The 13,680-nt window shown below is 43.5% G+C and overlaps 1 protein-coding gene across 11 annotated transcripts in view; it reads right to left on the bottom strand.

Annotated features, from left to right (window-relative positions):
- Taf1b (TATA-box binding protein associated factor, RNA polymerase I subunit B) overlaps positions 1–13,680 on the bottom strand; it is a 76,408-nt gene that overhangs the window by 10,788 nt on the left and 51,940 nt on the right. For 10 of the 11 annotated variants that reach the window (XM_087554782.1, XM_087554775.1, XM_087554776.1 and 7 more), the window contains 2 exon segments: positions 3,188–3,335; positions 541–718 (listed from right to left, as the gene is read on the bottom strand). In XM_087554782.1, coding sequence (XP_087410908.1) covers positions 541–718; positions 3,188–3,335 — 326 coding nt within the window. 11 annotated transcript variants of the gene reach the window in all.

Genomic DNA, 13,680 nt, shown 5'->3' with positions numbered 1-13,680 from the left:
GCACTCACAGAGATCTTCCTGCCTCTGTCTCTTAAGTGCTGGGATTAAAGGGGTAGCCACCGTATCCAGCTTGGACAGTTAAATCTGAATCCTGAGGAGAAAGCACCAAAATTGGAGAGGCAATTACTGTCCAGGAAGAAGACACTGAAGGCCTTCACTCCTGTTACTCTCAAGAGGGTAACATTGTAGAGCACCTTTATAATCTAAAATAATCTCAGAGATATGATGCCAGAAGCCTAAAGGCATCCTGATATGGTGCCAAATTATTTTTTTTACAATGTATGGTGCTTTAAAAACCAGACATCCTTGGGATGAGAAATGCTGCTCGCTCAGAAGCATTTCATGATCAAGAGGTGTGAGTGCTCTCAGGAAAGCCCCATGGCATCAGCACAGCAGACCCCACATCCTGCTGTGAAAGCACAGGGCTCCTACACTCTGAGTAGCTGGCAAAAGCAAGGGTTCCCCCCTTTTGTTTTGTTTTGTTTGGTTTTTTTCAAAGCTGGAGTCAGTGCAATAATGAGCCGCCGGCCCCTGACCTACCATTCCAGCTTGTCATCCAGCAGAAACAGCAGCTTCAACACAAGCACGATGACAGCCACAGCCTGCACATCATGTTTGACTGTCCTTGTCATTTTAGCTATAGGGTCAAACGTCAGAAAATCTACTTCTCCAATTCCAGTCAGCTTTACTACTTGGCAGGTTAAAGTGTACATTTCCTCTGTTGAAAAACAAAACAGTTAAATACAAATTAAATTACTTGGCTAACTAGGTCACAGTAATATACATATTCATAAGTTATCTTTACACACTTGCTTTGTAAGGTAGGGTCTCGATATCGCCCATATTGGCCTTGAACTCATGCGTCTCATGCCTCAACCTCTGGTGTGGAGGCTGAGATTACAGGGTTGCAACACATTACCCAGGAACCTTTCATTAAAACATGGTGTCATGCAGGAATTTTGAGAGCATTTTTTAATGAAATAATACTTTTAAAAACTGAGGCCAGTGTGGATATAGTAATGGGCAAATCTCGGCAACTTGATACCTAAAGAGTCCAGCCAACTCTCTCCAGGAATTCAGAGCGCTCTGGAGCTCCGAAAGCTCTTCGCTAGATGCTCTGCTTCCCCAAAGAAGTTCTGCGTTCAGCATGGGCTATGTCTGTGGCTTCAAGGCTGAGTAATGTGAGACTTAGGACCTGAAACCCTAGGACCTGTATTCAGGCTTCTCATTGGTAGCTGCATGGTAGAGCCACATAGCTTCAGCTTTCTCGCCTTTCTTTCTTTTTTTAAGGACAGGGATTTTCTATGTGGCTTAGACGTGTCTCAAACTCATGATCCTCCTGCCTCAGCCTCCTGAGGTTTGGAATTATTAGCATAAGCCCCTGTACTTAGCAATATCCTCCTTACTTGTTAAGTGGGCTATGAGAGAATATAGTAAGATAAAATAAGATTATACAGAGGCATACTTTGACAACTCTAAGTTATTAAGCAAATCCCTCACTAACCTACACAGAAGCCTCTTCTAACAGATAGAATGAATACTACATGGGTCTGATCCACAGACCTCTTTCCCTCCATGGAGCACATGGTGCAAGAAAAACCAGAGTGTGGAATCCTGTCACTTGGGACTAGCTCCATATGACCTCAGATGTGTTACACTAAAGGATGAGCTACCATAGTGTCTTCCTGATGGTTATGAACACTACATGAACAAACCTGCCTAAAGTACTCAAGTCAGTGCTGACTGACACACATCTGATCACCCTCTCCATTACTGAGTGTCCTTGTCCCCTCCTGAACTGGGCTCCCTTCTTCTGATTATAAGGTGTAATCAGCCATCTCAGTCTGAGGTCATGAACTCACTAAAGCTTTTAGCTCCTATCCCCAAAAGTTTCCCAAATGTCCCCAAAGCCTGCACTGTCTGTTGCCTCTATTTACACAGTTCTTCGGTTCTTCACTTTAACAGTTCCTTCCCCATTTCACATCACACGGTTCTCTTGGCTGGTTCTCGGGTCACAGGTCATAACTATACCAATGGCTTCTAAGGAGACCTGTGGAACACCAGCAGGCTTTCCCAGTCAGACCTGCCTCCGTGCTAAGGCAGCTCCCCAAGAACTCCTAAGTGAATGGATGGTTTGTAATTTGAATCCTAGCATGCAGGGACTGTCACAATCTTACTTTGTACTGCTTTCCCTCACCTGCTGTGTGAGGAACTCAACAGAGGCCATCTACAATAGAGCAAGGCAAGGGGAAATGACATGCATCGTGGTAACTCAGCAAAAGTCACTCTAAGGTGACCACAGTGACTGACACCCACAGTCTCGGCACTCAGAAGGCAGAGGCAGAAGGATCTCCATGAGTTCACGGCGAGCCTGGTCTATTTGGTGAGCTTGCAGGCTACATAGACATACCCTGATTCAACATTCTCCCTCCACAAACAAAATACAAAACAAAACAAAACAAAACAAAACATCAGGCAGACAATAAAAGTCCTGGGCTTCTTGTATTTCTAGTCTAGTATGAAATTCAGGACTGGCTAGTGTCACAGGCTGCACCAGGATTACCTGACACATGTACTCTGCATGAGTGTCTAAAGCTCTTATCACAGTCCTCGATGCCCTCAAACATTCACTGTATTGTCCATACTGTTCTCCGTGGCTTTGGAAACTGGGGCTTGTGAATGCTATCAGGCTTCAAGCACCATGCGAGGTAGCCTCCAGGACTGCTGTAGTTGTTCTGAATTAGGTCTCCTTGCTAGCTTAGTCGGGCCCTGAACTCTGGGTCTTTCTCCTCCACTCTCATTACCTTTGGCTGGTATTTTTGTTCTTTATTAGAAGTCACTATGCAGTAATACTGTTCTCAGGGGGATAGAGCAGCTTTTCCACGCAGGTCATCAACAGCCCATACTGAGATACTCACTGCTTGTCTGTACTTAGTCAACTTGCCACCGAAACTACGTAGGTTCTCTCAAGCATAAGTCACACAAAGACAGAACTTGGTTTTTGAGCAGTGTCCCTTTAACTGTGTTATATGGTGTGAATTATTTTAAGGAAGCATTTGAATGAAGTTCCTGTTACTATGGACTCCTTCAGGTGGTTTAAGTAGTCTGCAGCTGAAAGAAAGGCCTTACTGTTCTGCTTAACATAACTTGGCAGCCAGGCCTCCTCCCCATGCACAGCCCAGCTCACCAGGGAGATTGACCTCCAGTAAGTATTTCATACACAAGGTGTTGGGATGGAGGTAGCAGTCTTCAGTTATGTCTGGGAAACGAGGCAAATCTAAAAACACGGCGACTTCAATCATGTTTTTATAGATGTCTTCATAGTCAGGCCAAGACTGAAATTTTAAAAAGACATAATCAAGATAGTAATCTTTGCAATATTAATTATTTAAAGATTTTCTTAAAATTATTTGAAAGATATCTTCTGACTTAAAAGTATTATGTAGAAGAGGGGGTGGCTAGAGAGATGGCTCAGCAGTTAAGATCATTTGCTGCTCTCGCAAAAGACCAATGATCAGTTCCTAGCACCTGCATCAGGTGACTCACAGTCACTTAGAACTCCAGCTCTGGGAGAGCCAACACCCTCTTCTGGTCTCCATGGACACCTGCATGCACACACACACACATAATAAATACATCTTTTAGTAAAAGCAGTATGTGGCTTGGTAAGATAGCTCAATGGGTACAAGTGCTTGCTACTGAGCCTGATGGCTTGAGTTCAACGCCTGAGACCCACATGATAGAGGGAAAGAACTGGCTTTGGCAGGCTGTTCTATGAGGTTCACATATGCCATATAACATGTGCACTGTGACACCTGTACCTCCCCTACAAGATACACAAGTAACTGCAATAAAAGTACTATATATTTATAAGGTTAAGTATGGCAGTGCACACCTTGACCCCAGCACTTGGAAGGCAGAAGCAGGCATATCTCTTTAAGTTCAAGGCCAAATTGGTCTACACAGTAAGCTCCAAGCCAGCCAAGGTTACATAGCAAGATCCAGTCACATAAAAAAAAAGTATTATATATTCATTAAATAAAATTTAGAATATGGAGAAAGTATGAAAGATCCTTACTATTCCAGTTTGGTAATTTTATTTATTTTTATCTTATGTGCATTGGTATTTTGCCTTTGTGTGAGGGTGTTGGATCCCCTGGAACTGACATTACAGACAGTTGTGAGCTGCCATGTGGGTCTTGGAACTGAACCCATGTCTTCTGAAAGAGCAACTAGAGTTCTTAACCGCTGAGCCATCTCTCCAGTTTAGTAATTTTAAACAGTAGTGATAGAAGTTAAAATGCCATATAGGTCTGCTTGGCTCATAAAGTTCATCCTGGCCTTGCTCATACTCTAGTGAAATCATTACTTCTTGCCTTAGATCTGGAGGAAGATAAAGCCAAGACTCATCTAAAGACACACTGGGTGAGATACAATTCAGAGATAGAGTCTTGTCCAGCCTTAGCAAGACTGTAGTGTGATTCTCAGTATCCCAAATCAATCAATCAATTAATCAATCTAAGTTACAGTGTTCTCATGATCGCTCTCACACACAACCCATTTATCATCAAATAACACTAACAGTTGCAACTCATGGTAACCTAATATCTGTGCTTCTGTGGGGAGATAATGCCACGCTCTAATCTACAAGCTAAAGTCTGCAGCTCAACTCCATCTAATGCCTCCACATAAAGGCATATGCAGTGCTGTTTGAACTCTTAGAAAAGTCTGGAGTTTTCTTAAGAACACACTCTGCCCCTGTTTTGTTTTTGTTTTGTTTTGTTTTTCATATAATTTGTTCACGTGAAGCTTATGACCATGCCTAGTGATATGCACAAGTATTTCATGGAATTTCAGGAAACCCCAGGTTTTCATTAAGGCTAAGCTGATCTTGACAGAAATGTTGCAAGCCTGTTGAGATGCACATACTAGACATTGTATAAGGAAACTGTACGAGCCCAAGCAGGAAACGACACGGATGCCTGTCAGGGATGAGACATGAGTGGATCCGGGTATCTCACAAGGCAACGTGAATCAGCAGTAAAACCCATACTCTACACACAACAGTGTGAGTTTTTAAACTATTTTCAAAGAAAGATGTCAGATGTGAGAAAAGGACTCAAGAGTCTGGGCCCTAGTTTTATTCATAGTTAAGTTAGAACAGTGCTACTCCATGGTGGCTGGCTCATGGCTAAAAGAAGGAACCCACTGTGCTGTACCCACTCTATGACATGCATTTCCCAGACCTCAAGCTACCTCAGCAAAACAAAAGGGAGGAGGAGGTGAAGACGCTTTCGGCAAATCAGTAGATCAGTTTCGTGAAAGAAACTAAAGACAGTACTCAAAAGAAATGTACAAATCCCCGTGGGCTGGGAAGGTGCCTGGCCTCTTTGCAAATCTTGAATGATGCCTGCCAACGTTTCCCCAAGCAGACACTCACTCCATTGCTTCCTCTTTTTGGTGGGGGTGTGGCGGGGTGGGGGAGACACATGTTCTTCCACTGAGCTACCCCTCCAGCTCCAGACACTCTACTTTTAGGGGCTAAGCATTAAAAACTTCTCCTTTGGTTAAAGAAACAATAGCTGCCCACTTTGAGCTCCCAGTGACTGGGGTTGTTTAGACAGCCTGCTGTTGAGTCGATCTTTCCTACCTTCTAAATGTGTGGACACGCTCGGGAGACACCTGAGGGAATTATGATTTCTTTATGAACCTTCTTGTTAAATCCAGCTCTTCCATAGATGTAAAGGCTGCGGTGAGGCCTTCCAAGAGTCCGGGAGTAGGTGTACAGGACACGGTCATGCACTGTCGTCTATACTTCCTTCCCATGCTGACTGTGCTCTTCATGAAGCTACAGTTGTCTCTGTATCGTATGTATTTTAACCTGATTATCATTTAATGTGCTACCAACACATAATTAATTCACAGCTGGGGAATACAAAGGGCACTGCTGTCAATTCCAAGTGGCAATGTGTTCTTTTAAAATGTTGAGGTAAAAATAATTAATTCTACTTATATGCTAACATACTATTAACTGTATACTAATTTGCTAATTTAAATGAGAAAAAAGGAAAACGAATTCTCATTCATCTTTGGAAGGGAAGTGTCTATTTCCTTAGAAAAAATAATTCATTTAGAATTCTGTTTTCTCTCTGCAGAGCCTCGAGTGTCTTTGAAGTTAAGACAATTTTAGCATGGCTGACAGGATTTACAGCAGCCCTAATCCTTTTAAATAAGGCAAGGAGGAGACACAAGTGAATTCTTCTTACCTGCAAGCCAAGCACTAGAGCAGTACATGTCCCCTTAGAAGAATAATCACCTCCCTCAAAAATGTGATTTACTAGATGACAAATTCCTGACAAGCAGGTCGATAATGAGCAGCAATTTGGTAGGCTAAATGGACTAAGCATGTTTTCAAAACCGTCACACAAAAGAGTGATCCGTCAATCTCAACAGCCAGTCATGAGTCAGCTGCCATCTTTCCAAATATGAACCAAGGAGAAAAAAAAATACACATAATGTTAAGCTTTCCTTTATACTAAGTTTAGATTTTAAATTTATCTAATCTCAATCTGGCATTTTAGATTTCGCTTTTAAATTTTCCTATTTAAGTATTTACCTTGGCCTTTGGGTGTGCTTTGCAGCTCAAGGGGGCCTGCATTCATTATGTGTCCCAGGCTGGCCTCTACCTCCCAAGGTAGGCGTGAGAATAGAGGTGTGAGCTAGCACTCTTGGGTAATATTATTTTTAAACAGAGTCAATTTTTAAATTTATGAATTACCCAAACTGTTTTTAAAGATGACTAAAGGATATTAATGTCATTCCATTATTTTTAAAAACAGTCTACCATCATTGCTACATATTTAAATTACAACTATATTTCAGCAACATTTAAGTTTGATTATAAAACTAGTATATAATCATAACTTTCAGCAATACAGAATACTGTACTGAGACAACCACAAAAAAGCCACAAAAGTCAGGTGCAATGTATAGTACCTCAATTTCAATGCTCAGCGGGCAGGGACAGGCCCATCTCTGTGAGGTCAGAGTCAGCCTCATCTACACAATTCCATGTTATCCAGGGCTACAGTGAGACACACACACACACACACACACACACACACACACACCCACCCCAAAACCCCCATTGAAAAGTTGTGACACAGATGTGGAGAGCTTCTCTCTCAGCCATCTTGGGCAGACTCAACTGGGGCTTTCACCCCAGTAGCCTGTTGCACATTTCTACTTGGACAGCTCTCCTGTGGGCTAAAACAACCCAGACAAACTATCATCTCTCTCTCACAGGCTATCTGCTAACAACATTTATTGCTTAGGTGGTAACTGTAATGACAATTAAAAAAAATCAGTATGTATAAAATGTATACCACTCAACAGCTACCCAGATCTGATGTTTGCAGTGGAGGCGCACTTCAGGAGAGACATGAAATCAACCGCTAGCTATGTGACACCAAGATATGGGTCTTTCTTTCCAGATGACAAAGTCACACTGAATGAGACCGGAAAAGTAGCTGCAGACTCTGGTCAGTGCATCTGATTTTTATTCTCAGCCCAGAGTAGGACGAAGTGTTTTCCTTCAGTGTCTCAAATGGGATAAAGACTTGTGTCACCACTAACACTTGGTCCTGTCCCAGGGGAGGCATCAACGAGACAGGGTTTGGCAGTGCCTCTAAGGCTTGAGTATGGTCACACCACAGCCCCACTGACATTGGGATTAAGCCTGCTGGAAGGCCGGCACTGCTCCCTAGCACAGTTTAGAGAAGGAGGACTGTGAAGCGCTTTTGCCTTTGTCTTACTGCCTTCAGTCCAGAGAGCGAAGTCAGCCTCTGACAGCCACAAGATTTAAGGTTCAGAGAGCCAGCACATAAGCACCATGAACACCCGGCGAGACTTGCGTGCAGAACACACCCGAGGGAAAGGTCCTGCATGAGGTGCAGGTGTGTGTAGCATGTTCTCACTGAGGAGCAGAGCCCATGATGACTGACATGGCAGACGCTCTGGGGGCCCAGCACTCAGAGCTTTACTTGTTTAGTAAGGCGCCGAGGCACTGTGCTTCCCACTAACCCTTGGGTCACCTTCTGACCCTCACCTATGAACCCGAAACTCTACACGGCTCAGTGTGGAATACAAAGGGCAGATAGCAGAGAGATAAGACTCCTGTGCACTGCGCAGAGCAGCATCTCTACCAGAACCACCAGCAAGATGCTTATTACTGAGGCGTCTGCTTAGATCTCATACCCAGATTTCCTGACTCAGTCTGGGTCTGAGAGGACACAGGCTAAACAACTACTCCAGAACTTACTGTATCTATTTGATTTTTTTTTGAGATAATATCTCTCAGTAAATAATGCAAGTTGTCCCAGAACTTATTGTGTAGCCCAGGCTGGCTTAGGTCTCCCAATTCCCCTGCCTCATCCTTCTGAGTGACAGGTGTGTGACACTGTCTTATGCACCTTTAAGTCTGACATGCTCTAATGGGTTTGTGGAATCTCTAATGGATCCCCAGAGAGCATGTATGCCACTGGCAGGGGGAAACAACAGTAACAGACAAAGCCCAGTGGCTTCCCATTCTCCTTTTTCTTCTGGAATGGTGGAAATCCTCAGGTGGCTTCACTGAACAAGCTTGAGAAGCACACACACACACACATACTGGTGGTGTTTTAAGATGTGGGAGGTCAGGAACAGAAGTCCACAGCCGGCTCCTCATGCTGTCTAGCAGTAGTGCTCCCTCCCCAAGGGAGGAGTGGGACCGAGGGGCTGAGCACAGCTGGAATCACCACACTGCATTCATCTCCCCCAGGTGACTTCAAGCTGTCAGATTATTACTCAAGCATTATTGCACAAGCATGCTGCAGGGACACAGGTGACTGAGTCGCATGGTGAACAGATCTAGAGGAAGGTTTGGACACTTGGGGTGTATTAAACTTGATCCACTAAGTCCTTCGTTTGGTAGTGCTTAAGCAGTGACTGACAGCTCTGGAGGAGTCTTTTTCTTCCTTCAACCAAAAGAGACCTAGTTTCACAAAGGGTGTAAGATTGCTCCAAGGCAAAATGAATCATCGTGGCAGAGTGCCACTCAGTGGGCTTGGCTGAACCGGCATTACATCTTTTCTCTCTGCTTGTTTGGAGGGAAGAGGAGAATGCTGCTTATCAGTATTCAGAATGTGTGTTTGTACTTCAGAAGGACTTTCTGGTGGCTTCTTTATCCACACTTGCTGAGTCTAGTGAGTAATGACAAGATGGCTGAATCTTAAGAGGAAGATTTAGAAAGGCTGCCAGAGACTGTGGTTGAAAACGTACACCACCTAGTATCTATTTATACAAAAGAATCACAGCCTAAAAGGTCATTTATAGGTGGAACTGAATCTAATGGAGACCATCTTGGCTAGGTCCTATGATTTGGTTCCACTGATGGCTTGACTATTGGGTGGACAGAGAACCCCTGAAAAAGATTAGGTGTTCAGCCTAACTATCAGAAAACCTGAAAGATTTTTGCTAGAAGTAAATGGTGCTTCAGAATCAGCACCACTGCCCAGAACCTTAAGTAAAAAAGGAACCAAAAGAGATGTAGACACGTTATCTTCGAGTTAATTAAGTAAATAGACAGAGCATGAAGGCTGCCAGCCTGGGGCTGGAGTCACAACTCAGAGAAGATGAAGGGAGGTAACGAAGCTTACTATGCACACTGCCGACTGCCCTCAAGTCAGACTGAAACTCTCTTGGCCTGCCTGCAAGAAAGCAACCCACTCACCACTTTCGGGATCCCACTCCATTCCTACGTCTGGGTGGATGTCTTCAAACCTGCTGCAGAAGTTGCTCCCTAAGAGCTATAGACATCTAATGGAAGGAAGCAGTCTCATAGGATAAGGGTTTAAAAAGGGGTTCTAAAGCCTTTGGGTGGCATGGGGGAGAAGGGGTGTTCTTGTTGTTCTTAAGGCATGCTAAACCTTCTGAAATAACAAAAGTAGAACAAAACACAGAAGAAAAGAGTCCTCGGGAGCCCACACAAACTCCAGTGACATTATCTTCATGGCCATCTCCGAGTACAATCGCACCTTTTGTCATTGCTGGTGGAGGTACAGCTGCTGGAGAAGCCAAGACTTTGAGGGGAAAGCTAAGACATGGAAAGGGGGAGAAAATGCTTCCTTTGTTAGTGAAAATCCGTTTCCATTGAAAAGTTTCAACACACTACAGTGGAGTGAATGCACTTTTGTGAGCAGAGGCAAAGCACTCAGTGGACGAAAGCAACCTGTTCATTAAACAAACACTGCATCCATGGCAGCCAGATCGTCCCCTTCTCCTGGAAAAATAAAGGGCTGGGTTTAGGCCACTACTTCACCTGACACAGAAGTGACACAGGGCTTCTAGAGTAACACAGATCCACTTAATTACAACTGAAGAAATCACTCAATTAATATGGTTTGTAAAAGACCACAAGGCTATAATAAATTGTTCCAGCATGCATTTAAAAACAGAGTGCTTGGGAAAGCATTTTAATTGAATTTCACAAATATTCCAGTGAGTTTATTTCCCTTCATGAAGCAATGCTTTAGGACAGGCGAGGACAAGCTGGAGTTTCTGTTACACAACATCAGGCTCCCGTGATAAAGCAGATTACAATACCCCGTCAGAGCTGACTTCCTGCTCAGCTACTAAAGAGGTGCGGGCCACACCCTGCCTACTGTTGTTATGAAGCTAAAATTCAGCTAAGAACATGCTCGTGAGCTCTGGATGCACCTGTGAATACAAATTTATTACTACAAGACTTTTGTCTCAAGAAAACTGACAAGGAGTAACATTATCACAATAAAAGACAAAGCACTGTAATGTGTATTCTTTATGGAGAAAGGATAAAATGAATTGCACATATGTTATGATTCATAAAAGGGCTTGCCAGCCAATTTTATACTGCTAGAATTATCTTAATGGTTACACATTTACTGTGTAGTAACAAAAGGTACTTCCTATGTTTATCGGTTCATGGTGGTGAATGAGGTGCTTATATGGAGTACAGTGTGGGTGCCCCCAATGGGGCGGGGAGAGTGAGAGCTTCTCAGAAATATTTGTACAGGCAAATCTAAGCTGTGTGAGCAAATACAAATTAGGAGCTGAGGACCAAGGTGGACTTGCTACTGCAGGAGCTGGTGACTTCTGGACCGTGCGGACTGTTGTTGGAACTGTGTTCCAGTGTCACAGCCTAATACTATAAGAAACTAAGAACTAGGCCTGGAGAGATGGCTCAGAGGTTAAGAGCATTCTCTGCTCTTCTAGAGGTCCTGAGTTCAAATCCCAGCAACCACATGGTGACTCATAACCATCTGTAATGAGATCTGGTGTCTACCTCTAGCATGCAGGTGTACATGCAGGCAGAATCCTGTATACATAATAAATAAATCTTTAAAAAAAAAAGAAAGAAACTAAGAACTGGTGTTCAGCAAAGCAGGTAGTCCCCTCTTGGGACTGATTCTGGAAGAGCCTAGTGACTGGTTTGGTTTTTTTTGTTTGTTTTTTTGGGGTTTTTTTTTTTTTTTTGGTAGGAGATTCATGCCTGTCAAGATCAAGTGCAAAACAAGTTTCCAGTCTCTTCTCCAGGTAGTGCAGGGAGGAGAACCTTGGGCTGAGCACACTGGGCACCAGGGTGTAGTAGTCAGGATCAAACTAAATCACAGATAATCCATATGAAATCACCAGTTTCATTTGGCAGTGAGGTATGGCTCTCCCAAAAGCAATATAAATGTTCCCCCAATAGACGCCATTTTTGAGCACTACTGGCTTGAGAACTGGTGAGCACACATTAACTGATAAGATGATTTATCTCACAACTGATACCAACAGGCCCAAGCTTCTTACTGTTAAATACCCTAGCTTATACCCAAAGGTATTTCCTAACAAATTTAATGAAATCCTTTTTTAAACTAAATAATAGAATAGTATTTAATGGACTTCTATCACACAATGATTACATCAGAAGCAGTCTCAAAATTTCTGGTTTGAGTAGGAAAACAAAAACTTCAGCAAGACAATTTGAACTCTCCCAAAGCAGTGTTTATATATTTTGTTTCAAATTCATCTCTCATCATTTGATCAACCACACAACTGAGCACATCCATGCACACAGTTCTTGTGGACTGAATTAGCAAATACAGGCCCAACTCACACAAAATTTATGTCTCACAGCTGGTGATGTAAGACATGGAAACAGCCTTGTACCACAAACTGCCACTGCGTCTTCTCTTTTAGAGATTCCACTTAGCATCCTCTAGCTGCCTTTAAACTGTTGAGACACACAGAAGAGTACATTTTATATATTAGCACCCTTGATGTAAGATAGGAGAGTGAACCTACTACTTGCTCAGGAACTTGGACATCATCACTAGGGATGCACACAGTGTGTGCCTTTCCTACCCAGCCCCCTGTCCACTGGAGGCAGATCCTGGTATCCTGAACTTGAACCACCAATAACTTATACTAACAAAATGGGATCTCTTTATACAGACTTCCCCAAATCTTGCTTTTTTTTTTAAATTGGATATTTTCTTTATTTATGTTTCAAATGCTATCCCCTTTCCTGATTTCCCCTCCAGAAACTCCTAACCCACCCCTCCCCCTGCTTCTATGAGGGTGCTTCCCCATCCACCCACCTACTCCCTCCTGCCTCCCCGCCCTGGCTTTCCCCTACAGTGGGGCATCCAGCCTTCACAGGACCAAGCGCTTCTCCTCCCATTGATTCCCTACAAGGCCATCCTCTGCTACATATGGGGCTGGAGCCATGGGTCCCTCCGTGTGTTCTCTTGGGATGGCAGTGTAGTCCCTGGGAGCTCTTGGGGGTCTTGTTGGTTGATAATGTTGTTCTTCCTGTGGGGTTGCAAACCCCTTCAGCTACTTAAGTCCTTTCTCTAACTCCTCCATTGGGGACCGGGTGCTCAGTCCAATGGTTTGGCTTCGAGTATTCGCCTCTGTATTTGTCAGGCTCTGGCAGAGCCTCTCAGGAGACAGCTATATATAGCATTTCTTAGCATCGGCAATATTGTCTGGGTTTGGTGGCTGAATATATATGGCCTGGATCCCCAGGTGGGGCAGCTCTGAATGGCCATTCCTTCAGTCTCTGCTCCACACTTTGCCTCCATATCTCCTCCTATGAATATTTTTGTTCCCCCTTCTAAGAAGGAATGAAGTATCCACACTTTGGTCTTCCTTCTTCTTGAGCTTCATGTGGTCTGTGAATTGTATCTTGGGCATTCCGAGCTTTTGTGCTAATATCCACTTATCAGTGAGTACATACCATGTGTGTTCTTTTGTGACTGGGTTACCTCATTCAGGATGATATTTTCTAGTTCCATCCATTTGCCTAAGAATTTCATGAAGTTATTGTTTTTAATAGCTGAGTAGTACTCCATTGTGTGGATGTGCCACATTTCCTGTATCCTTTTCTCCATTGAAGGACATTGGGTTCTTTCTAGCTTCTGGCTATTATAAATAAGGCTGCTATAAACATAGTGGAGCATGTAACTTTGTTATATGTTAGAGCATCCTTTGGGTGTATGCCCAGGAATGGTATAGCTGCGTCCTCAGGTAGCACCATGTCTAATTTTCTGAAAAACTGCCAGACTGATTTCCAGAGTGTTTTACCAGCTTGCAATCCCACCAACAATGGAGAGTGTT

Source organism: Rattus norvegicus, chromosome 6 (assembly GCF_021556685.1).
Source record: "Rattus norvegicus strain SHRSP/BbbUtx chromosome 6, alternate assembly SHRSP_T2T, whole genome shotgun sequence".
Lineage (NCBI taxonomy): Eukaryota > Metazoa > Chordata > Mammalia > Rodentia > Muridae > Rattus > Rattus norvegicus.
This window is presented reverse-complemented; position numbering and strand designations above follow the sequence as displayed.